Raw genomic sequence first — 24227 nt, forward strand, 5'->3', positions numbered from 1 at the left:
TAAGCAGTTCCCCTCTGCAGGCATCAGTTAGATATAGGGGAATAATGGGCTACATAGGGCAATATTGTGGGGTCCTTCACACTGGACATGCTTACTCCATGTCTACAGGTATCATATTGCAAAGGACAACGCATAATTATCTACCCTCGCAAGGTTAAATTTGGGAAATGGTTCATGGTGTTAAAAGAGATTTGAAAGAGAAAAACATAACCTGTGGCAAAACCCCTGTTAGGATCTACATGGTGAAAGCGGGGAGCTTGAGAGGCTCAAAACAAACCCTGAGTTGTGAGAAAATGTATTAATGTGGTGGACCTGTTACCTTCAGAGAGTCAAAAAGATCCTGCTGGACTGTGTAAAGCACATAGAGCCATTTGTTTGCAAAGCAAGCATGGATCATGTGCTCTGGAGAATTTTTGCATTTTTTTGTTAATTTTTTTTTCTCAAGCTGGTTCTTTCTGGAACTACAAAGTTTAGGTGTTTGTAGCTCCCTTTGATTGGATAAGTGTTTGGTCTTTACATAGGGAAAAACTAATATTTATAAAGTAGAGAATCTCATGTTCACCAAATGGTTGCAGCTGGTAATTCTCCCTGCTGCATGTGTTTTCTGCCAAGGATTGTATGGAAGTGTGGAAGGATGGTGTGGAATTGTGGAAGGGTTGTTTGGAAGTGTGGAAGGGTTGGGTGGAATTGTGGAAGGGTTGTGTGGAATTGATTAGGCAGTTTTACAGCCACCTGAATCACTTCCAGCAGAAAGCTGACAGTCCGCTTGGCAGGTGAAAGCACAGTCCTGGAGTGTTTTCTAAAGCCCACGCTAATGCCAAGACTTACAAGGTGGCCGCGAAAGGGATAAATGAAATGTCAGTGATTTATTCACCACCAGTAAATGTTTGGCAAAAGCCACATTCACTGGTTTATGAATATGGCCTTAAGTGTACAAGGTCAATAGCAATCCCTTCATCTAGGCTGAAACTGATGCAGTATCCCTGAAGTTCAGGAAACGTGTTTAAGCTCATGTTGCGTTAGCTTCTTGTGACAGCTGCCATCTGCCATCTTTTGACAACACTTGTCAATTCATATTGAACTTATAATGAAATAATGCATAAGTCAAGGTTAGTTAGAACAGCAGTCATCTCTTTGACCAGTAGGTTCCTTAAACATGCTGGGTCTGTTCGATTGGGGATCTGTAAGCAGATTATTTGCTGAATCGGAGCTGAATGGGATGAATGTCACTTTTGTGACATCCATGCCTATTCATTTTTTTCTCCGCATTTTGACACCAGATGTTGGTAGACCCACCATGGCTCTATGGGCTGCCACATGTAAAAGACTTGTGTCCATTTACATGAGGCTACCTCTGATTCATAATGCTTAGGTCCAGAAAAACAGAAAAGGATGCATTCTTTTTCCATTTTTTTCCAGGCCTGGATGGACTCAGAGGTACATGCATCCATTTATATTCACTTGTCCAGAGATCTGCGTGGAGCTTACAATCAGGCCTGCATGAAAATCTGACAGATGGACCTGACCAGTATGAAAGGGGCCTAAGGAGGGCTGGGAGGAAAGAGGGCAGAGACTAGTTCTGGACTTATTATTTCATGGTGCCATTTTCTCTGAAGATAACCTCTGCCTATACCATTTTTCATCAAACCCTCAATTAGAAGTGCCCAGATTTATGACAAGTTTACATTCCATGAAGTGATACACAAATATCCACATATACACAGTGGTGGCAGTTTGATCTGAATAGGTTGGCCTGCAAATTGAGTAAATGTATAGTATAACAAAGTAAGTGTGTGTAGAATTTTTCTTTTAAGTTTACTGTGTGCACAATTTTGGCACAGCAATATAGGGGTTGATTTACTAAAGGCAAATAGACTATGCACTTTGCAAACTGCAGTTGCACTCTGCAAGAGCTGTTGCTCCAGAGCTTAGTAAATGAGAATACCCAATCACGTGCAAGGAAAATGTAAAATAACAGCATTTTTGCTTGTACATGATTGGATGATGGAAGTCAGCAGAGTTTCTGCTTATTTACTAAGCTCTGGAGCAACTGCTCTTGCAGAGTGCAACTGCACTTTGCAAAGTGCACAGTCTATTTTCCTTTAGTAAATCAATCCCTATGACTGCATGGCTGGCTATTGAACCTGTGTAGTGGAGGTGCCTTTTTATAATCACTAGATTTGTCATTGTTACAGACTGATGATGTGCATGGGGGAAATGTAAGGATTAAAACCGGCCAGCACTGGATCACCTTCTCTGAACAGATTCAATTTGACTCTTCGTTAAACCCTGCAATCACTTCCATCACTCCGAACGTGAGCAGCACAGCAGGTATGACAAAAATTAAAAGACATATTTACAATATACAAGGTATTTATAATGATCAATATGCTCACATCTATGTAAAGACAAACAAATGCATTAATTACGTTTTATCATTAGGTACTGTATGTAAAAGATCGTGTTCCCTAAAATCATTTTTAAATATGACACTATTGGACAATAAAGGAAAGATATGTGGGAAAAATGACCCATTTTTTTATTATCTTAAGAGGAAATAGCTAACTGGCTGTCAGGCTGGTCATTAACTTTCATTACTTACAGTGGAGAGTAACTGATTTTTCAGAACCCTGAGCCAATGGCTTTTAATCCCACATTGTGAATGGCTGCATCTTCTTTGTCCAATCATCAGTAAACTAACTGTCAGTGGAGTTATTGACCTAGCTGTGCTGCTTAAAGTGGTGTTCCGGCCGAAATTATACTTTTTAAATAAAAATACCCCTATAATACACAAGCTTAATGTATTCTAGTAAAGTTAGTCTGTAAACTAAGGTCTGTTTTGTTTATAGCAATAGTTTGTAATTTTATAAACTTACAGCAGGCCGTGGCCATCTTAAGTGTGGGCATCTGAAGCCAGACTGTATTTCTTCCTGGATCTAATCCTTGCAGATCTCGCACATGCTCAGTGCATCACAAGCAGTGTAATAGGTTTCAGGTCAGGTTTCCATAGCAACGGCGGTGTCAGAGGAAATTGCCTCCCCTTCCCAGAAGGCATTGCAAACAGGAAATGATGCGATGGGCCACGGCCAGGGAGGAGGAAGTGAAAAGTGAATACAGCAGATATACAGTAGGTGCTGAGAACATTTTTTTAAAAATATCCAATTCGTTTACAGTGCACAGTTTAGTGAGGGATGCTGAAGAGTTGTAAAAGTAGGTGGAACTCCACTTTAACTGCACTAGAGGTCATGGAGCTGGCTGTGTTATCTAGCAGGGGTGCCTAGACCATCAGACCAGCTGAACCTAATTATGAAAGTTTTAGCAGGTAAGACAGACAACATATGCAGTAAGTATTATAACATGCTCTTTTAGCAACATCTGATTGCCAGACACACCAGTGTGATTTTACACCTTGCCTTTAAAGTTGTCCTGGCAAAAAGAACCAAAACGTATCACTGCATTCTCTGTTTTAGGTGGTAAAGTCTTTATAGGCCTTTCAGACTTTGACAACAGCAATCGTTCTGAGGTGCAGGTCAAAGTCAATGACGTTTCTTCACAAGTCCAAAGTGTGACCCCACAAGGAATACTGGTGATTCTTCCCCAGTTTCCATCTGGATTATACAATTTATCTGTTGCAATTAATGGGGTCCTGCTCAAAACTACCGGGTAAGCATAACATTCTGTGTTATTCATGTCATTTAGAGTCCTGAGAACAGATATAAGTTTTTATTATTATTATTATACACGATTTATATAGCGCCAACAGTTTACGCAACGCTTTACAATGTAGAGGGGGGGCAGAACAATTACAGTACAATACAGAAGGGACAGGAGGGCTCTGTTCATAGAGCTTACATTCTAAAGGGAGGGGGTGGTGGTACAAAAGGTAATAGGTGCGGGGGATGATTTGATGGGGGTGGCTCGGGACAGTTCTTAGGTGGAGGTGGGATAAGCTTTCCTGAATAAATGAGTTTTTAGGGATCTCCTAAAGATGGACAGGTTATGGGGCTGATCAGACATACTGGGGCAGGGAGTTCCAGAGGATGGGAGAGGCTCCCATCCTCTGGAGAAGTCCTGAAGCCAAGCATGAGAGGAGGTAACAAGGGAGCTAGAGAGCGGGAGGTCCTGGGAGGAGTGGAGGGGACGAATGTGGGCAAAATCTACGGATGAGGTTGGTGATGTAGCTGGGGGAGATATTGTGCATAGCCTTGTATGTTGTGGTTAGCATTTTAAATTTTATATGGTGGGGTAGCTGAAGCCAGTGAAGGGTTTGGCAGAGAGGAGCAGCACTCACGGATCGGTTAGTGAGGTGTATTAGTCAAGCAGCAGCATTCATAATAGACTGAAAGGGGGGATAGCCTGCGTAAGGGTAGGCCATTAAGGAGAGAGTTGCAGTGGTCAAGGCGGGAAATAATCAAGGAGTGAATAAGTTGTTTTGTGGTGTCATTAGTCAGGAAGGGTTGAATTCTGGAGATGTTGCGGAGGTTAAGGTGGCAGGATTTAGCCAGTGATTGGATGTGGGGGCTGAAGGAGAGGTCAGAGTCAAGGATTACACCCAGGACCCTGGCATGTGTGGAGGGACCAATGGTTGTGCTGTTGATCTTAATGGTAAAGTCATGGGGCGGGAAGGAGGAAATATAACAAACTCAGTTTTACAAAGATTGAGTTTGAGAAAGTAGTGTGACATCCATACCGATATGTCAGGGTCTCAAGGAATGAGATAGGCATCAGGTGTGATCAATTGGTACCATAGCTTATAGACTATAACTTTCACACAGACTAAATAATCTACACAAATTTGGGGTTATTTTTACCAAAGATATGTAGTATTTAAATTTTTTTTGCCCAGATTTATAAAAAAAAAATATTTATTTGCAAAATGTTATAATAGAAACTAAAAAAAGTTTTTTTTTTTTCAAAATGTTCGCTCATTTTTTCGTTTATCTCACAAAAAATAAAAAACCCAGTGGTGATCAAATACTATCAAAAGAAAGCTCTATTTGTGTGAAAAAAATAATAACAATTTTGTTTGAGTACAGCTTGGCATGACTGAGAAATTGTCATTCAAAGTGTGACAGCGCTGAGAGCTGAAAATTGGTTTGGGCAGGAAGGGGGTGAAAGTGCCCGGTATTGAAGTGGTTACTATTTGTTTGATGATCTGAATCATTTAAATGTGATAAATATGAAAAAAAAAAAAAAATCTGGAAGGGGCAAATACTTTTTCACAGAACTTTAATTATATATAACATATCCATGCCTGAAACTCTTCTTTAAGTAGAAACTTAGAAAGACCATTTTGCGATAGTGACACCTGCATTATTGCCTTGTGGGAAAAGGACAAACAACTGTAGAGAAAAATCATAATTTTAGCGGTAAAATAAACTTTGGACTAGAATCCACCATGCCCCTCCTAAGCTGAGATATAAGGTATGGTTTACCTTTAATTGCTCTTTTAGATAAATCAAGTGGTAATGTACACTTATTGGCCCTTTAAAAAACATAAACCGTATTCTCTGTCCTGTTATAAATGTAATTTGCGTTCTAAAGTTCATATAGACTTAATACCAGTGTGACACTTTGATGCTTTCAATTATTCTCTCCAACGGTATATGCATAATTAATGGGATTAATCATCTTTGAAATCTGTTTGAGGCTTCGATGAAAAGACTATCCTGTAGAATGCTACTAGCATTGTTGCTGATGGCAAGGACGCTACTTCTGCAAGGAGCAATGTCACCTGCTGGAAAGTGACATCATATGTACATATACAAATTATTATTCAGGAGAACTTGATAAAGTTGGTGGAGAAAACTTTTTTTCTTGCTCAAACATTTTATTGAAAAATGTAATATAGAGTACAGGGTTAAACAACAAAGATGTTAACAATGATGCATCCAAAAATATCAAAAGTGAAAATCGGGACGCAGCCCGTAGATTTAACAGAAGTTTGAGAATCAGCCATAAAGGTGTGAACCAATATCTTGACACATAGAAGATCAAGAATGGTACGTTATAGGTAAGGGTCAGGTAGAGGAGGAACCGCGTGGGTAGGAGTCTGCTATCGGGAGTGTCAAGAGACGCTGGGGTGCGGGGCCGGTGGAGGAAACTTTTTTAAATTCCAGATGATCTTTTCTTTTGTTTCCCAGGTTTCAGCCAGTTATTCGATACATCTCAGAAATTGATCTTGTAGAACCATGCTGTGGATCCTTCTTAGGTAATGACTTTAATTATTTTTTATTCTAACGAACTCAATGAAATACTGAAGTTGTCTACGGACAAATGCTTATTTACTATTCTTTATACACTGGCAGTAGTGGCCAACTTTGTCAGTCATGGGGTGGTGTTGCAAAGAGGGCAAGTCTACTACATGGGATCATGGCACCTTTAGAGGTGTCGTTCATCTGGAGACCATTTATGATCCTGAGTTTGATATATTAAAGTTGATTTACTAAAGGCAGCTAGACTGTTCTCTTTTCAGGGGAAGTTTGCAAGGAAATTTTCCACAGAGCTTAGTAAATGTGGTTAAATTTCACTTAGCAAAGAATACCCAACCAGGTGCAAGGAGAATACAATACAAACACAGAAACACCAGCGCTAAAAAAGTGGGCACATGTATAGCAATCAGAAATAGGGAAGTGAAAGTCAATGGAGAGGGGTCTGAATCCATTGCAGCTGGAATAAAACCATAACTGGTGAATATGGATCAAACACAAAAAGTCTGCAAGGAGAATAAAACACAACAGCATTTTTGCTTACATATGATTGGATGATTGCAGTCAGCAGAGCTTCATCATATTCACTAAGCTCCCATGCAATATGCAACTTCCTTTGCAAAGCACCAGTCTAGTTGCCTTTAGTAAATCAACCCCAAATCAGGATTAAACGGTTTTATTGCGTGTCATTAATGAATATCCCCAGTGCACAGTGAAGAAAACTGTAAGTGCAATTAACATTTCATGATGCTACCAATGCTCTGGATAATACTCGTTTATTCCCTCCCGTAGAATTGCAACAAGGAGATTTATGTGGACCCCATGTAGTCAATGATTTTTTGATTAGTCCATCCAGATATTTTCAGGGGAAAATGTTTATTAATAATATAGACAATATACAATGAAACATGCTAGAGCGTACATATGCATTTATGGCAATTTCATTGGGTAAAAGTTACATTTTGCATTAAGTCCAGAGGAGTTTACTTTCCCCTTGCTGGGAACTGTCAAGGGTTCAAAACAGGGTTGACCTACATGGGACTTCTTCAGTTCTGCACAGAACTCAGTGCGCTGCCCTCCTAAACCTTGTTCACACCTTAAAGCTCCGTTCACATACATGCGAATTGGATCCATTTTGAACCGCATCCGATTCGCATGACATGTAAACCAGCAGCCTTTTCTATGGAGCTGGTTCACATATATGCGGTGCAGCGGCAGTGTAAATTCGCTGCAATTTTAAAAAGAGTTCTATGTGTTTTCTGAGCACTGCAATGCTGTCCAGATGCAAATTCCAGGCTCATTGCCTTCTATGGGAATGCATCTGAATCACACATCTGATCAGTTTTAAACACAAATTTGATCCGAAAAAATAAACAGTGTTGCCCCCCCCCCCCCCCCAATCCATACCTTTCGGGTCTGATATGGATTTTAAGGGGAACCCCATGCTAAAATAAAAATGTGGGGAACCCCCACACCAAAATTAAAAAAAGAGTGCCCCCCCAACAATCTATACCAGACCCTTATCTCAGCCTGGCAGGCCAGGAAAGGGGGGACATGAGCAAGCGCCACCCCCCCTTCCTGAACCATACAGGCCACATGCCCTTAACATGAGGAGGTGCTCAAGCCCCCCCAAAGCATGATGTCTTCATGTCAATTGTGAAAGGAAAAGTAACAAATGAGTTAATGATAGGTGGAGGAGAATGAGTACCTTTGGAATTGAATGTGGAATCAAGAATAAGTCTCCGAACAAATGTGATGTATTTGCTCTTCTTTTTTTTTAGGTGGAACCATCATTACCATTGTTGGTAAAGGATTCACTGCCAACACATCACTATTATCGGTCACTATTGGAGTACAATCATGTAGACTCATAAACACTACAGCTGTTCTGATTAAGTGTCAGACGCCTCCTTTTCCCTCTTCTGACAAAGAAAACATTACAGTTCCTCTAGTGGTATCTATCATCAATCCAGCAATTGGGATGATCGTTTCCAATGTATCAAACTGCAATGACTTTATTTTCACTTACCACAGAAACTTTACACCAAACATTTCAAATCTATCCTGGATTATTAAAAATGGGAGCTTGTGGTTTTATCTATCAGGATATAACTTTTCAAATTCTGTAATTTTGTTTGAAAATACTCAAAATCAAGATAAGTATGAAATAAGTTATGTAGAACTACAGAAGGCCAGTTTTGAAATACCTCTTCATGGTTTTGGCCCTGGAAAATATCAAATAAAGGTCTGGGATGAGAAAATGGGATTTGCCAGCATCCCTTCGGAAAATCAGACGGTGGAACTCATACCTCTTGTGTCCTACATAATATCCGGAGAAGGTCCATTGTGTGGTGGTATCATTCTAACTATTTGTGGATCTTTTTATAAAATCACTAACAGTTCTGTTTTTGTAACACTTTCAAGAGGTTATGTTTGCCCCATTTACAGCGCTAATGCTAGCACAATCCAATGTACTCTCAAGACTGACAGCAATTCCAACATGTCAGTTGCTGTAGATGTTGATGCAACTATCGTAATAAATGGGGTTTCCTTGGTATGTACTGGAAACTGTACTTTACATTTAGTTCCAGAACTGAGTCCTGTAATAAATGAAATGTTTCCAAGACTAGAAGGGGCTTTCCCTGTTCTTTATGTTCTTGGACAGAGGTTAGGTGGAAAGATCCATATTTTGGTGGACGGTAGCTTAGAATGCATTGTGACCTCTTGGAATGCAACAATGGTAAAATGCCACCTCAAAGAAACAATTCCTATTGGGAATCATACAGTGATCTTTCCATTTGCAGCAGATGGTCTTACATGCCTTTCCAGTAAACCTTTTCATTTTAATATAGAACCTCAGATAACAGAATTGTATCCTGTGGATTTTGGTCTCAATGGAGGTGGTTGTTTAACAATAGAAGGCTCAGGTCTACAAGGACTGACATCTACTTTGGTCTTCATCGGAAGCTTCCACCGTTGTCTGGTAACAACTGCTAATTACACAATGGTCCAATGCATTCTACCACCATCGACAGGAACAGTGAGAGTTGTTATACAAGTGGATGACTACAATACAACTGGAGGTATCATACATTTCAGCACACTGTATACACCTATGGTGCATTCTCTGTTAGAGAGACATCCCGGCTTAAAAATTGTTGTCTCAGCCATCACGGCTGTGGAGAAGCTTCACATCACAGTTGAACATTATAACTGTACCAATATTACTGGAAATACTTCAGTAGTACAATGTGATCTTCCTGATCTACCAGCTGGAATCTATGAAGTCAGGTGTCTTGATGGTGACAGAGGATGGGCCACATCAAATATTACCTTCCACGTACCACTGATAGTCACTTCGTTAAAAAATAACATTGGTAAGTAAATGTCGCCCCTGGTTTCCCATTTATAAACGACCCAGCTATGGGTTACAGGGTTGATACAATAAAAAATAACATTGGTGAGTAAATTTAGTTACCCCAGTCTCTTATCATAAATGACCCATTCATGGGTTTATACATTAAAAAATAACATTGGTGAGTAAATGTGGTTGCTCTTGATTTCTCATCTGTAAGATGCCCAGTTACCGAATACTGGGCTTATGCAAGAATTTAAAGTGGAACATCACTCAAAAAGTCCCAATGGTTTGCTCCCTCCCCCAGCCTGTAACAGAGTTACAGGATTTTTTTTGGAGGGAGCAAGTGCCAATTTTTACAGCACCCACTCCCACAATCCTCACCTAGGTAAGGATGACATCCCTTGCCCCAAGAGGTTGTAGGACCATTCACAAAAACACGATACAAGCTTGTGCATGCGCATTGGGGAGCAGGCTGTGTTTCCTCAGGAAGCCACAGCCAGCTCCCTATCCAAGATGATGACCCACAGCAGTACAAAGAACCGGCTCGGTGAAGGCAGCGCTGAACACTGGTAAGTACCTGATTTTTAAAAGTCAGCAGCTACAGTAAAAAAAAAAAAAAAAAAAACTGAAGTTCCTCTTTACGTGTTTATTCCTAAAGAAGAAGTGAACCAAAGAAAATTAGATCCATTTTGCAAATGCACTATGTATAATAAATTCCATTTTTTAAAATAAATATTTTTTTCACCTTATGCTGCTGTTCTTCTGCAGCCCCTTTGTAGCCACTTTCTGTCTATGTGTACACTAAAGATGGCTGCATTGCATTTCTCCGGGTGGGTTCCTGATGGTGACAATAGCAGACCCTGCCTGCATATTGGATGTTAAAACAAACATTTATGTCTTCAACGGAAGCCTGTATGACATAGGTGACCATGCAGGAGTTGGCAATGCGACAGGATGAGCAAGGACCCTGATGGCAGAATCGCCAGGTATTATTTTAATAAAAGCTGCAGGTTTCAAACTATTGAAAAATACTTTTAAAATTAAATTAACCCATTAATCACTTGACCTTCGAAAGATTTACCCCCCTTCCTGACCAGACCATTTTTTGAGAATCGGCACTGCTTTAACTGACAATTGCGCGCTCGTGTGGCATTTAAGCCAAATAAAATTTTTGTCTGTTTTTTTCCCACAAATAGAGCTTTCTTTTGGTGGTATTTGATCACCTCTGCGGTTTTTATTTTTTGCGCTATAAAATAAAAAAAGACTGATAATTATAAATAAAAATGTATGTATATATATATATATAAATATACAGTATCTCACAAAAGTGAGTACACCCCTCACATTTTTGTAAATATTTTATACAATCTTTTCACATGATAACACTGAAGAAATGACACTTTGCTACAATATAAAGTAGTGAGTGTGCAGCTTGTATAACAGTGTAAATTTCCTTTCCCCTCAAAATAACTCAACACACAGCCATTAATGTCTAAACCGCTGGAAACAAAAGTGAGTACACCCCAAAGTGAAATGTCCAAATTGGGCCCAATTAGCCATTTTTCCTCCCCGGGTGTCATGTGACTCGTTAGTGTTTCAAGGTCTCAGGTGTGAATGAGGAGCAGGTGTGTTAAATTTGGTGTTATCACTCTCACATACTGGTCGCTGGAAGTTCAACATGGCACCTCATGGCAAAAAACTCTCTGAGGATGTGAAAAAAAGAATTGTTGCTTTACATGAAGATGTCCTAGCCTATAAGAAGATTGCCAAGACCCTGAAACTGAGCTGCAGCACTGTGGCCAAGACCATACAGCGGTTTAACAGGACAGGTTCCACTCAGAACAAGCCTCGCCATGGTCAACCAAAGAAGTTGAGTGCACGCGCTCAGCGTCATATCCAGAGGTTGTCTTTGAGAAATAGACGTATGAGTGCTGCCAGCATTGCTGCAGAGGTTGAAGGGGTGGGGGGTCAGCCTGTCAGTGCTCAGACCGTACGCCGAACACTGCATCAAATCGGTCTGCATGGCTGTCGTCCCAGAAGGAAGCCTCTTCTAAAGATGATGCACAAGAAAGCCCACAGTTTGTTGAAGACAAGCAGACTAAGGACATGGATTACTGGAACTATGTCCTGTGGTCTGACGAGACCAAGATAAACTTTTTTGGTGCAGATGGTGTCAAGCATGTGTGGCAGTAACCAGGTGAAGAGTACAAGGACAAGTGTATCTTGCCTATAGTCAAGCATTGTGTTGGGAGTGTCATGGTCTGGGGCTGCATGAGTGCTGCCGGAACTGGGGAGCTACAGTTCATTGAGGAAACCATGAATGCCAACATGTACTGTGACATACTGAAGCAGAGCATGATCTCCTCCCTTCAGAGACCGGGCTGCAGGGCAGTATTCCAACATGATAACGACCCCGAACACACCTCCAAGACGACCACTGCCTTGCTAAAGAAGCTGAGGTTAAAGGTGATGGACTGGCCAAGCATGTCTCCAGACCTAAACCCTATTGAGCATCTGTGGGGCATTCTCAAACGTAAGGTGGAGGAGCGCAAGGTCTCTAACCTCCACCAACTCCATGATGTTGTCATGGATGAGTGGAAGAGGACTCCAGTGGCAACCTGTGAAGCTCTGGTAAACTCCATGCCCAAGAGGGTTAAGACACTGCTGGAAAATAATGGTGGCCACACAAAATATTGACACTTTGGGCACAATTTGGACATTTTTATTTAGGGGTGTACTCACTTTTGTTGACAGCGGTTTAGACATTAATGGCTGTGTGTTGAGTTATTTTGAGGGGACAGCAAATTTACACTGTTATACAAGCTGTACACTCATTACTTTACATTGTAGCAAAGATAATTTAACACAGTTCCCCATAAACGTTTACTGTACAAAATAAGGTCCTTTGGCATGGACCATAGGGTGAGTACATGGATTGAAAACTGGCTACAAGGGCGAGTTCAGAGGGTGGTGATAAATGGGGAGTACTTGGAATGGTCAGGGGTGGGTAGTGGGGTCCCCCAGAGTTCTGTTCTGGGACCAATCCTGTTTATTTTGTTCATAAACGACCTGGAGGATGGGGTAAACAGTTCAATCTCTGTATTTGCGGATGATACTAAGCTAAGCAGGGCAATAACTTCTCCGCAGGATGTGGAAACCTTACAAAAAGATCTGAACAAATTAATGGGGTGGGCGACTACATGGCAAATGAGGTTTAATGTAGAAAAATGTAAAATAATGCATTTGGGTGGCAAAAATATGAATGCAACCTATACACTGGGGGGAGAACCTCTGGGGTAATCTAGGATGGAAAAGGACCTAGGGGTCCTAGTAGATGATATGAGGGGATATGATTTTAATATACAAATACCGTACTGGTGACCCCACAATAGAAATAAAACTTTTTCGCAGAAGAGAGTTTAACAAGACTCGTGGCCACTCATTACAATTAGAAGAAAAGAGGTTTAACCTTAAACTACGTAGAGGGTTCTTTACTGTAAGAGCGGCAAGGATGTGGAATTCCCTTCCACAGGCGGTGGTCTCAGCGGGGAGCATCGATAGCTTCAAGAAACTATTAGATAAGCACCCGAATGACCGCAACATACAGGGATATACAATGTAATACTGACACATAATCACACATAGGTTGAACTTGATGGACTTGTGTCTTTTTTCAACCTCACCTACTATGTAACTATGTAACTATGAAATATCACATGGTCCTAAGTATTTAGACCCTTTGCTCAGTATTTAGTAGAAGCACCCTTTTGATCTAGTACAGCCATGAGTCTTTTTGGGAAAGATGCAACAAGTTTTTCACACCTGGATTTGGGGATCCTCTGCCATTCCTCCTTGCAGAACCTCTCCAGTTCTGTCAGGTTGGATGGTAAACGTTGGTGGACAGCCATTTTTAGGTCTCTCCAGAGTTGCTCAATTGGGTTTAAGTTAGGGCTCTGGCTGGGCCATTCAAGAACAGTCACAGAGTTGTTGTGAAGCCACTCATTCGTTATTTTAGCTGTGTGCTTAGGGTCATTGTCTTGTTGGAAGGTAAACCTTCGGCCCAGTCTGCGGTCCTGAGCACTCTAGAGAAGGTTTTCATCCAGGATATCCCTGCACTTGGCCGCATTCATCTTTCCTTCGATTGCAACCAGTCGTCCTGTCCCTGCAGCTGAAAAACACCCCACAGCATGAGGCTGCCACCACCATGCTTCACTGTTGGGACTATATTGGACAGGTGATGAGCAGTGCCTGGTTTTCTCCACACATACCACTTAGAATTAAGGCAAAAAAGTTCTATCTTGGTCTCATCAGACCAGAGAATCTTATTTCTCACCATCTTGGAGTCCTTCAGGTGTTTTTTTAGCAAACTCCATGCAGGCTTTCATGTGTCTTGCACTGAGGAGAGGCTTCCATTGGACCACTCTGCCATAAAGCCCTGACTGGTGGAGGGCTGCAGTGGTGGCTGACTTTCTACAACTTTCTCCCATCTCCTAACTACATCTCTGGAGCTCAGCCACAGTGATCTTTGGGTTCTTATTTACCTCTCTCACCAAGGCTCTTCTCCCCCGATAGCTCAGTTTGGCCGGACGGCCAGCTCTAGGAAGGGTTCTGGTTGTCCCAAACATCTTCCATTTAAGGATTATGGAGGCCACTGTGCTCTTAGGAACCTTAAATACAGCAGAAATGTTTTTGTAACCTTGGCCACATCTGTGCCTTGCCACAGTTCTGTCTCTGAGCTCTTCAGGCAGTTCCTTTTTTTTTTTTTCTTTTGCCACGTCAGCCAAATAATATTCGTGGGAGAATGTTGTCTCAACTTTCCAGTCAAACTTGTCCCTCAATACTTTCACATCATTGTAGCCTTTTTTTTTTGCACATAATCTTTAAATTCCGTATAATATAGGATATAAAAATATTACCCTCAACCATTACTGGTTCCTCAATACAATACCACTATATCCCCCCCCAGGCAGTTCCTTTGACATCATGATTCTCATTTGCTCTGACATGTACTGTGAGCTGTAAGGTCTTATATAGACAGGTGTGTGGCTTTCCTAATCAAGTCCAATCAGTATAATCAAACACAGCTGGACTCAAATGAAGGTGTAGAACCATCTCAAGGATGATCAGAAGAAATGGACAGCATCTGAGTTAAATATATGAGTGTCACAGCAAAGGGTCTGAATACTTAGGACCATGTGATATTCCAGTTTTTCTTTTTCAATAAATCTGCAAAAATGTCAACAATTCTGTGTGTTTCTGTCAATATGGGGTGCTGTGTGTACATTAATGAGGAAAAAAATGAACTTAAATGATTTTAGCAAATGTCTGCAATATAACAAAGAGTGAAAAATTTAAGGGGGTCTGAATACTTTCCGTCCCCACTGTAAATCAACTTCTTTTATATGTATTTCCTCTGTGTATTTATAGCGTTTTTCTTGAGTTCAGCTTTAAGTCTAAAAAGCTTTTCCACATTAATAAAAACTGTATAAGCCTCTTGCTAATGAGGAACAGAAGTCCACCCCCTCAAATGACCAAGATGTTTGGAGCAAGTTTTTGGAGCGGGATCACTGAATGCTTGTTGACCTTATGTCTTGTTTAGTTAAAAAAAAAATAAAAAAACAGAACAGCTCCATTGCAGATGAAGAATCCCACTATCGGGGGCCACTTCTAAAAAAAAAAAAGGGGGGAGGGGGTGGGGGAACCTGCTGCTAATAGACTTTGTTCCTTTGTTACAGTGCCTTGAAAAAGTATTCATACCCCTTGACATTTTCCACATTTTGTCATGTTACAACCAAAAACGTAAATGTATTTATTGGTATTTTATGTGATAGACCAACACAAAGTGGCACATAATTGTGAAGTGGAAGGAGAATTATAAATGTTTTTAAATTTTTACAAATAAATATGTGAAAAGTGTGGCATGTATTTGTATTCAGCCCCCATGAGTCAATACTTTGTAGAACCCCCTTTTGCTGCAAGTCTTTTTGAGAGTATCATTTTTGCCCATTCTTCTAGCTCAAGCTCTGTCAGATTGGATGGAGAGCGTCTGTGAACAGCAATTTTTAAGTCCTGCCACAGATTCCTACTTGGATTTAGGTCTGGACTTTGACTGGGCCATTCTAACACATGAATATGATTTGATCTAAACCATTCCATTGTAGCTCTGGCTGTATATTTAGGGTCGTTGTCCTGCTGGAAGGTGAACCTCCACCCCAGTCTCAAGTCTTTTGCAGACTCTAATGCCGCGTACACACGAACGGAATGTCTGACAGAAAAAGTCAGACGGAAGCTTTTCATTGTCTATTCCGATCGTGTGTAGGTCTCATTGGACTTTTTTTTTTTTTTGAAAATTCTGACGGACCTAGAGATGAAACATGTCCTAAATATCCCAATTCCTATCGGGAAAACCGCTCGTCTATATGCTGTTCCGACGGATCAAAAACAATGCATGCTCTGAAGCAAGTACGAGACGGAAGCTATTGGCTACTGGCTATTGCACTTCCTTTTTCTAGTCCCGTCGTACGTGCTGTACGCCACCTCATTCTAGACAGTTGGACTTTGGTCGGACTTTGGTTTGACCGTGTGTAGGCAAGACCGCTTGAATGGAATTCCATCGGAGTTCCGTCGGAGAAACCTTCGGAGTTCATCCCGACTGCAAAACCGGTCGTGTGTACGCGGCAGAACAGGTTTTCTTCTAAGATTTCCCTGTATTTGGCTCCATCCAGCTTCCCATCAACTTTGACCAGCTTCCCTGTCCCTGCTGAAGAAAAGCATCCCCACAACATGATGCTGCCACCACCATGTTTCACGGTGGGGGTGGTGTGTTTAGGGTGATGTGCAGTGTTAGTTTTCCGCCACATATAACATTTTGCTTTTAAGCCAAAAAGTTAAATTTTGGTCTCATCTGACCAGAGCACCTTCTTCCACATGTTTGCTGTGTCCCCTACATGGCTTCTCGCAAACTGCAAACTGAACTTCTTATGGCTTTCTTTCAACAATGGCTTTCTTTTTTCCACTCTTCCATAAAGGCCAGATTTGTGGAGTGCACAACTACTAGTTGTCCTGTGGACAGATTCTCCCACCTGAGCTGTGGATCTCTGCAGCTCCTCCAGAGTTACCATGGGCCTCTTGGCTGCTTCTCTGATTAATGCTCTCCTTGCCCGGCCTGTCAGTTTAGGTGGACGGCCATGTCTTGGTAGGTTTGCAGTTGTGCCATGCGCTTTCCATTTTCAGATGATGGATTGAACAGTGCTCTGTGACAAGTTCAAAGCTTTGGATATTTTTTTATAATCTAACCCTGCATTAAACTTCTCTACAAATGTATCCTTGACCTGTCTGGTGTGTTCCTTGGCCTTCATGATGCTGTTTGTTCACTAAGTTTCTCTAACAAACCTCTGAGGGCCTCACAGAACAGCTGTATTTATACTGAGATTAAATTATACCAGGAGGACTCTACTAATTAGGTGACTTCTGAAGGCAATTGGTTGCACTAGATTTTAGTTAGGGGTATCAGAGTAAAGGGGGCTGAATACAAATGCACGCCACATTTTTCACATATTTATTTGTAAAAAAATTTCAAAGCCATTTATCATTTTCCTTCCACTTCACAATTATGTGCCACTTTGTGTTGGTCTATCACATAAAATCCCAATAAAATACATTTATATTTTTGATTGTGACATGACAAAATGTGGAAATGTCAAGGGGTATGAATACTTTTTCAAGGCACTGTATGTGAATTCTTGCTTTTGTCCCATTTTAGTAAATACACAGTCTTTTTGATTAAGTTTTACAGTAGATACCAGAGGCTCTAATAGGCTTCAATATAGGGTGGGCTCAGGTTGCAGAGAGTGCGCTCCAAGCCCACCCAGGTGTGGTACAACAGCAAATCAATATTCTCTGTTGTAACACTGATCCTCCTTCGGCCAATCAGGAAGCGGGTTTTGACACCGGTCCCCAAAATGGCTGAAAGGACGGGCAATCCTACTGGACGCCCATGAAGAGGAGGGGAGGAGCTGGAAGCCGCCATGGAGGAGAGGACTCAGAGTTGAGCCGCTGCACCATTCTACCTGCCACCCGCCACAATGGGGTAAGTTCCGGACTGACCGGTAAACAGTGCGCACATGGGGGGTGTCGCTTGGGAGAGATAGGTGAATTGTTGTCACACCCCCCCCGCCACTGCCTAAGGCCAGCCATACATTTAAATCTCGGTCGGTACAGCAGGAACTGGCCGAGATTCGAACCATTAATAGGCAGGCTGAATGTACTAAGTTGATAGATTGATCAACTTGGGTACAACCAGCCTGCCGGATTTACTTGCGCTTATCGCAAGTGGCTTCTATAGTCGCTAGCGAAAATCACTGTCTTCTCCCGCCGGCAGAAGAAAATTGCTCGGCAGGAGGGATTCCCCTGTAAACACTTTCTGTGTTGATGGGGGAACCGTGCAAAGTTTATTTCCTGCAATTTGTGGTTGCAGGAAAGAAATTTGCACCATGTATGACCTGCCTAAGTCAATGAGTCAGCTGACTGATTGAAAACAATGCACTCCATATGTGGTTGATATCTTATCTCAACAGCTAATGATACTTTTTTTTTTTTAATTCAGCCAGCGGGTTGAGCAGAAAATAAAAAGGACTCGATTCCCCCATCCTTACATTTGATCCATACATTTGATATGGATGGGAGAATCCTCCCACTGTGCCTTTATATTCTGACAGCGGGAAGACTTCTCTGCCATCAGAATACATTGATCTGACAGTGCTGATCAATCAGCAAAATTCTGCCAGGGCGGTTATACAGAGGTTGATTGGTAGATCGACTTCTTTACAATCATCCTGCCCATACACAGATTGGAATTCAGCCAGTCCCTGCGGAACCGGCTGAATTTAGATCCAAGTTTATTTATTTTTTTCATTCAACCAGCGGGCTGAACACAAAAAAAAAAAACTCAGTTTCCCACATCCACAAGCAATGTGGATGCAGGAATCTCCCCCACTGCGCTATTGTATTCCTCCCCCTCCCATCAGAATACACCGATCAGCTGATCAATTGCTGATTTTCCAACAGGACCATTTGACAGAAGCTTTTCTAATGACCAGCTTCTATTGAACAGAGAGGGCTACACGTGGATCGAAAATTTGGCCAGTTCCTGCAGAACCAGCTGAATTTCGATCAGCTTTAGGTACTCTTGTACTCCTTAGAACAAAGGGCATGTAGCTTGTCTTTCTATGTGGTCTGGATCCTGAGCTAGCTTGGTCAACAGACCCCTCTACCGCTGTCTGACCACACTGCTCACAATGAGGTGGTTAGGGTTAGGGTTTAGGGTATAGGGTTAGGGGCTAGGGCTTAGGGTAAGGGTTAGGGTTAGGGCTTAGGGCTTAGGGTTAGGGTTTTCCCTTGAAAAGCAAGGTTAGAACTCAGGGATTGGAATAGGAACCTACTCCAAAGGTCAAAGGTCATATTGAATTAGAGACAAGCACTGTCACTACTCATAGAGGTGGTATGCCAGGAGAAGGAGAGGAGGAGAATAAGATTGGTAGTGGGATGTGACTAACAAGCCCCCTATGTAATAGCATAGGCAAGTGATAGCTGCTCTTTATGGAGACATCAGGGGTCTACTTGTTCTCCAATATCTCTCCTGCCCTCCACTTCAGCTAATCAAGCACATATTGTGATTAATTATCTGTATCATCAACTACAATAGTCGTAGAATGACAACTCTGAAACCAGAAGTGACAAAATCCTTGTTGCTTCTGGGTTCGTTAGTCACAGTTGAATTCAGGGAATGGATGTTCCTCAGACTCCTCTGGATCTAACACTTGGGGAAGTTTACCACAGTACTGGGCTTCCAGGAAGAACATGAGAGCCATAGAACCACCATGGCGGGGGGAGGGGGATGCATTCGTTCTTAGTACTGCAAAAGTGATCAGGTGGCTGTAGAACCCTCCAAATCACTTGTACTTAACAGCTGATCTCTGCCAGCATAAAATATTACCAAGCTCATGGTGGCAGTTGCCGCCATAAGCTTGTTTAACTACTTCAAATCCAGGACATTTTAAAATGGCCTAAGGCCATGAAGTGGTCAACTTTAGAGCATCCTCTAGTGACTAATTAAAAAAAACTCTATTTTTAATACAATAAAAAAATATGGAAGGACACTCATTTAAAGTTAAAACAAGTAGCATAAGATTTAGTTTAAGGTTAAAATGCAATAATAATACACCATTGAATACACCAAAAAATACACCATTGTCTCACTTTAACTTCCCTTTTAAAGCTTTGAACAGTGTTATTTCACTTTACATCTTGAATGTTCCCTTTGAAACTTCATTCTGCATCACAGCGTGCATTCATGGTCACTAGTCCTTGCTTTAACATCTACATACAGTAACATTTTTCCTCTTAAGAAGATATTGAACTTTATCCCTTTTATTGCTTACAGATTGCATAGACAATAGAAGCCTCCATATTTCCGGAACTGGATTTTCTCCGGGAAACACATCTGTTACTATTTGTGGATCGCCTTGTAGGATTTCCAGCCATCTCGCAACACCAAAAGATCTTTATTGTTCAGACTGGATGTTAAATAGTAAGTTCTCTGAAAACAAGCATATGTCAAGATACTGATATATATATATATATATATAGATTGATCTCTATCTATCTATCTATCTATCTATCTATCTATCTATCTATCTATCTATCTATCTATCTATCTATCTATCTATCTATCTATCTATCTATCTATCTATCTATATTTGCCCCAGCACTGTACTGGTCAGTACTGCAAAGATAAGAATAACCACCTTGCCCCTATGTTGTTCTTGCTTTTGCATATGTGAAAGATTATAAGAACTGTATGTGGAATTTTTTTTCACAGTTAGGGGAATATTGGCCCTGGCTAGTGGCTAGACCTGGGTACATTCCCCTTTTGCTACAATTGCTGCTCTCATTCACAGCTTGACAAGGACACCTGTGCAAGGCCATATTTCGGAAAACTCCATTCAATTACTAGCTGTGCAAGGCCAACTTTTGGGCATCTCCATTCAACTACAGACTGTGCAAGGTTAACTTTTGGACATCTCTATGCACCTACTAGCACTACAAGGCCAACTTTTTGACAACTCCATTCAACAAAAAGCTGTGCAAGGCCAATGTTTGGAAATCCTCATTTAAAGTGGATGTAAACCAGATTCATAGACTTTGAGCTGGGCACATATATCTGCAGTGTTTTCTTATCTCTCTTCAAAGCCCTAAGTCACATGGCTTTCTCCTGCTCCTTTCTTCTGTTATCAGCATGATAACTTCTGACAAGTTCTCTATCAACTGTGATAAAACCACCCTGAATTTTGTTTCAGTGTGGGTGCTCTAAATTGATTAGCAGAGAGCTGGTCTATTCACAGCACAGCTCTGCACGTCTCTGCCTATGTGGAGTGGGGGTGTGTGCCTTTCCTCCAATCAGCTGTCTCCCAGTGTATGACAAGAATCCACACCCACAGGTGAATCAGGAAGAGAAAATTCAAACATGGCATGCACTTTCTAAACAGTATATAAAACTGAAGACAGCAGATATACATGTAAAACTTATGTAGGGGGATTTGTTTACTCTCTGTGTATTATCTGAGGCTGTTCACTTCACTGGGTATATGTGAAGGTTTACATCCACTTTAACTACTAGCTGTGCAAGGTCAACTTTTGGGCATCTCCATTCAACTACTAGCTGTGTGAGGCCAATGTTTGGGAATCTTCATTCAACTACTAGTTGTGCAAGGCCAATGTTTGGGAATCTTCATTCAACTACTAGCTGTGCAAGGGCAATGTTTGGGAATCTTCATTCAACTACTAGCTGTGCAAGGGCAATGTTTGGGAATCTTCATTCAACTACTAGCTGTGCAAGGGCAATGTTTGGGAATCTTCATTCAACTACTAGCTGTGCAAGGCCAACTTTTTGGCATCGTCATTCAGCTACTAGATGTTCAAGGCCAACTTTTGGCCATCTCCATTCAACTACTAGCTCTGCGAGGCCAACTTTTGGTTATCTCCATTCAACCAATAGCTAAAAACGTTTATTCAGTGAGTATCAATTGACAGATAGATGAAGCTGTATCAAGCTCTACATTGGGAGATATTCCAGCAACCATCAGACCCACAATTAGTATCAACGGGACCCTATGTCTCAGAAGGTCCTGCACAAATGGTATATCTGCCTGTGCCTTTCATTGTTTCCTGAACTTTGGTTATGAGATTTTAATATTTTCTCATTATGTTATAGTACAATACCCACAACATTTCATTCAAGGTATCCTAGGCCTTTTAGAACCATAGCAACCTGGATATGGATATGCAAATAGCATCTTTCAGAAAACCATTATTTCATAGTCCCATAGTGGAATGAGTTGCTCGAGAACAGGCAATTACCTTTCCCAGTCAATAATTTGGGGGAGATTTTTTTTAATGATTTCTTTGCTTCTGCTGTGAACTTTGAGGATTAATTGCTCCACCGTGTTTGCAGTTAGAGGTCTTTGGGGGTTTGTTTTAAAGATCATCTACTGCTTGTTAATAATATATAAATACTTAACATCCATGGCCTGGCCACCGATTGCCATTAAGATCATTGGAGGTATCTGCCACTGAGACGCATATGAGCTGAAATAGTCATTCAGTTTGTTAGCGTGTGCTAGGCTGAGAGAATAATGATTTTAGATACAGAAGTGATGAAATATGGTGGGAAAAAGTGTGACACATTTGTATGATCTGTATCTGTCTCGTGGGAAAAATTAACAACATTTTTTTAGCGTGTTTAAACAATGAATTACGTTATTTAAGTGGAGAAGCTCCGCTGTGAAAACAAAACATTGCAGCCTGCCAAATACAACAGACATGACACAGTTTTAATTAAAAGCTGGTAACGAGTGGTGTGGGGATCGTGTAATATTTGTCTTCTCTACAGTCCCTTTATATAATGATCCCACAGTGCAAATGCCTGAGCAAACCAGAATGAATTAGAAAACAGGTTTCACGTGTAGCTTGATATGTTTAGATCTCAGCAGTCTCTGTTTTAGACTAAAGTATTTCCGTTTTCCTTCCAAAGTTGTTTTAAAAAATAGCCTTAAAGTGTATGAAAACCCTCAGAGTGAACTTCTCTGATTGGCTCCCTTGCGGTTTTTAAAACAGGAAAGTGTTTTGTTCTATCTGTTCAATAAGTGTGCAAGTATAACCATTGATCCTGCTAGAAATGTAGTGAGCTGACAACTTCTGATGATGCGCTCTAAGCAGTTATGTCAATACCGCCCCAGGGAACTTCCATGTGACCACTGGCCGTGGGTGTTAGGCCCAAACCAGAATCTGCCTTCTCCCTGAAGTCTCAAGTAGGGATGAGCTCAGGTATATTCGGATCCCCCAAATGAGCTCAGGTGTGGCTGGATCTTAGATCAAACCCACCCAAGCCAGCCCTCCAGGAAGTTTTCACTGTACTGGACCAATCCATCTGCATATATATACAGTATCTCACAAAAGTGAGTACACCCCTCACATTTTTGTAACTATTTTATTCTATCTTTTCATGTGACAACACTGAAGAAATGACACTTTGCTACAATGTAAAGTAGTGAGTGTACAGCTTGTATAACAGTGTAAATTTGCTGTCACCATTTTCCAAAAATGTGAGGCTCACTTTTGTGAGATACTGTGTGTGTATCTATCTATCTATCTATCTATCTATCTATCTATCTATCTATCTATCTATCTATCTATCTATCTATCTATCTATCTATCTATCTATCTATCTATCTATATCTATCTTAGATATATAGATATAGATATATATAGATATATATATATATATATATATGTATATCATAGCTCCTAACTGTCCCTGATTTCAAGGGACTGTCCCTGGTTTGGAGCAATGTCCCTCTGTCCCTCTTTCCCCCTCATTTGTCCCTCATTTTGGTCTGATCCATATAGTTGTATATAAAATGCATTTTTTATCTTTCAAAAAGTGTTTCCCAGTGCTAAACCTTTCATCCAAATTCTAAATTGCTGCATTTGTACATTTTAAAATCCAATATAAAGGAATAGTAGTAGTAAAAAAAGTCCTTGTGGATTTAATTAACCATTTTTTTGGTGAATTCTCCTTTAATGGGATGTGGCAGGGAGCGTGTCCTATGCCTACATATGTTTGTTAGTAGGTGTCCCTCATTCCCATCTCAAAATGTTGGGAGGTATGTATGGGTGTGTGTATATATATATATATATATATATATATATATATATATATATATATATAGATATAGATATAGATATAGATATAGATATAGATATATAGAGAGAGAGAGTTTATTATATTATTTATTTTGAATGCTTTAAAGCGATACTAAAGGTTACATTTTTATGAAAACAAAAAAGATGCAACTACACTGCACACAGAGGCCCCTCTCCTCCTCTTTGGAAGTTCTCTGTTGGCGCTGTCCACTCCTCCTTCCGCCAGGTGTCTGCTTAGCAAGCCGGGTGCCAAGGGGGCACATGTGTGCATGTGCTCCCAGGCTTGGATGCATGGGTCCATAGACACACACAGCACTGGTAAGCCACGCCCCCTGCTCCATCCTCTGACTGACAGCAGCAGGAGACTATGACTTCCGCTGCTCTCAATGTCTCCTGTA

The 24227-nt window shown here is 41.0% G+C and overlaps 1 protein-coding gene across 2 annotated transcripts in view; it reads left to right on the plus strand.

Moving 5' to 3' along the window:
* Positions 1-24227, plus strand: part of PKHD1 (PKHD1 ciliary IPT domain containing fibrocystin/polyductin) — a 908610-nt gene that overhangs the window by 126512 nt on the left and 757871 nt on the right. For both annotated transcript variants that reach the window (XM_073625163.1, XM_073625162.1), the window contains exons 29-33: positions 2196-2331; positions 3471-3663; positions 6144-6211; positions 7991-9586; positions 20009-20155. In XM_073625163.1, coding sequence (XP_073481264.1) covers positions 2196-2331; positions 3471-3663; positions 6144-6211; positions 7991-9586; positions 20009-20155 — 2140 coding nt within the window. The remainder of the gene's footprint in view (positions 1-2195; positions 2332-3470; positions 3664-6143; positions 6212-7990; positions 9587-20008; positions 20156-24227) is intronic.

The sequence above is a fragment of the Aquarana catesbeiana genome, linkage group LG04, assembly GCF_042186555.1.
Source record: "Aquarana catesbeiana isolate 2022-GZ linkage group LG04, ASM4218655v1, whole genome shotgun sequence".
Classification (NCBI taxonomy): domain Eukaryota; kingdom Metazoa; phylum Chordata; class Amphibia; order Anura; family Ranidae; genus Aquarana; species Aquarana catesbeiana.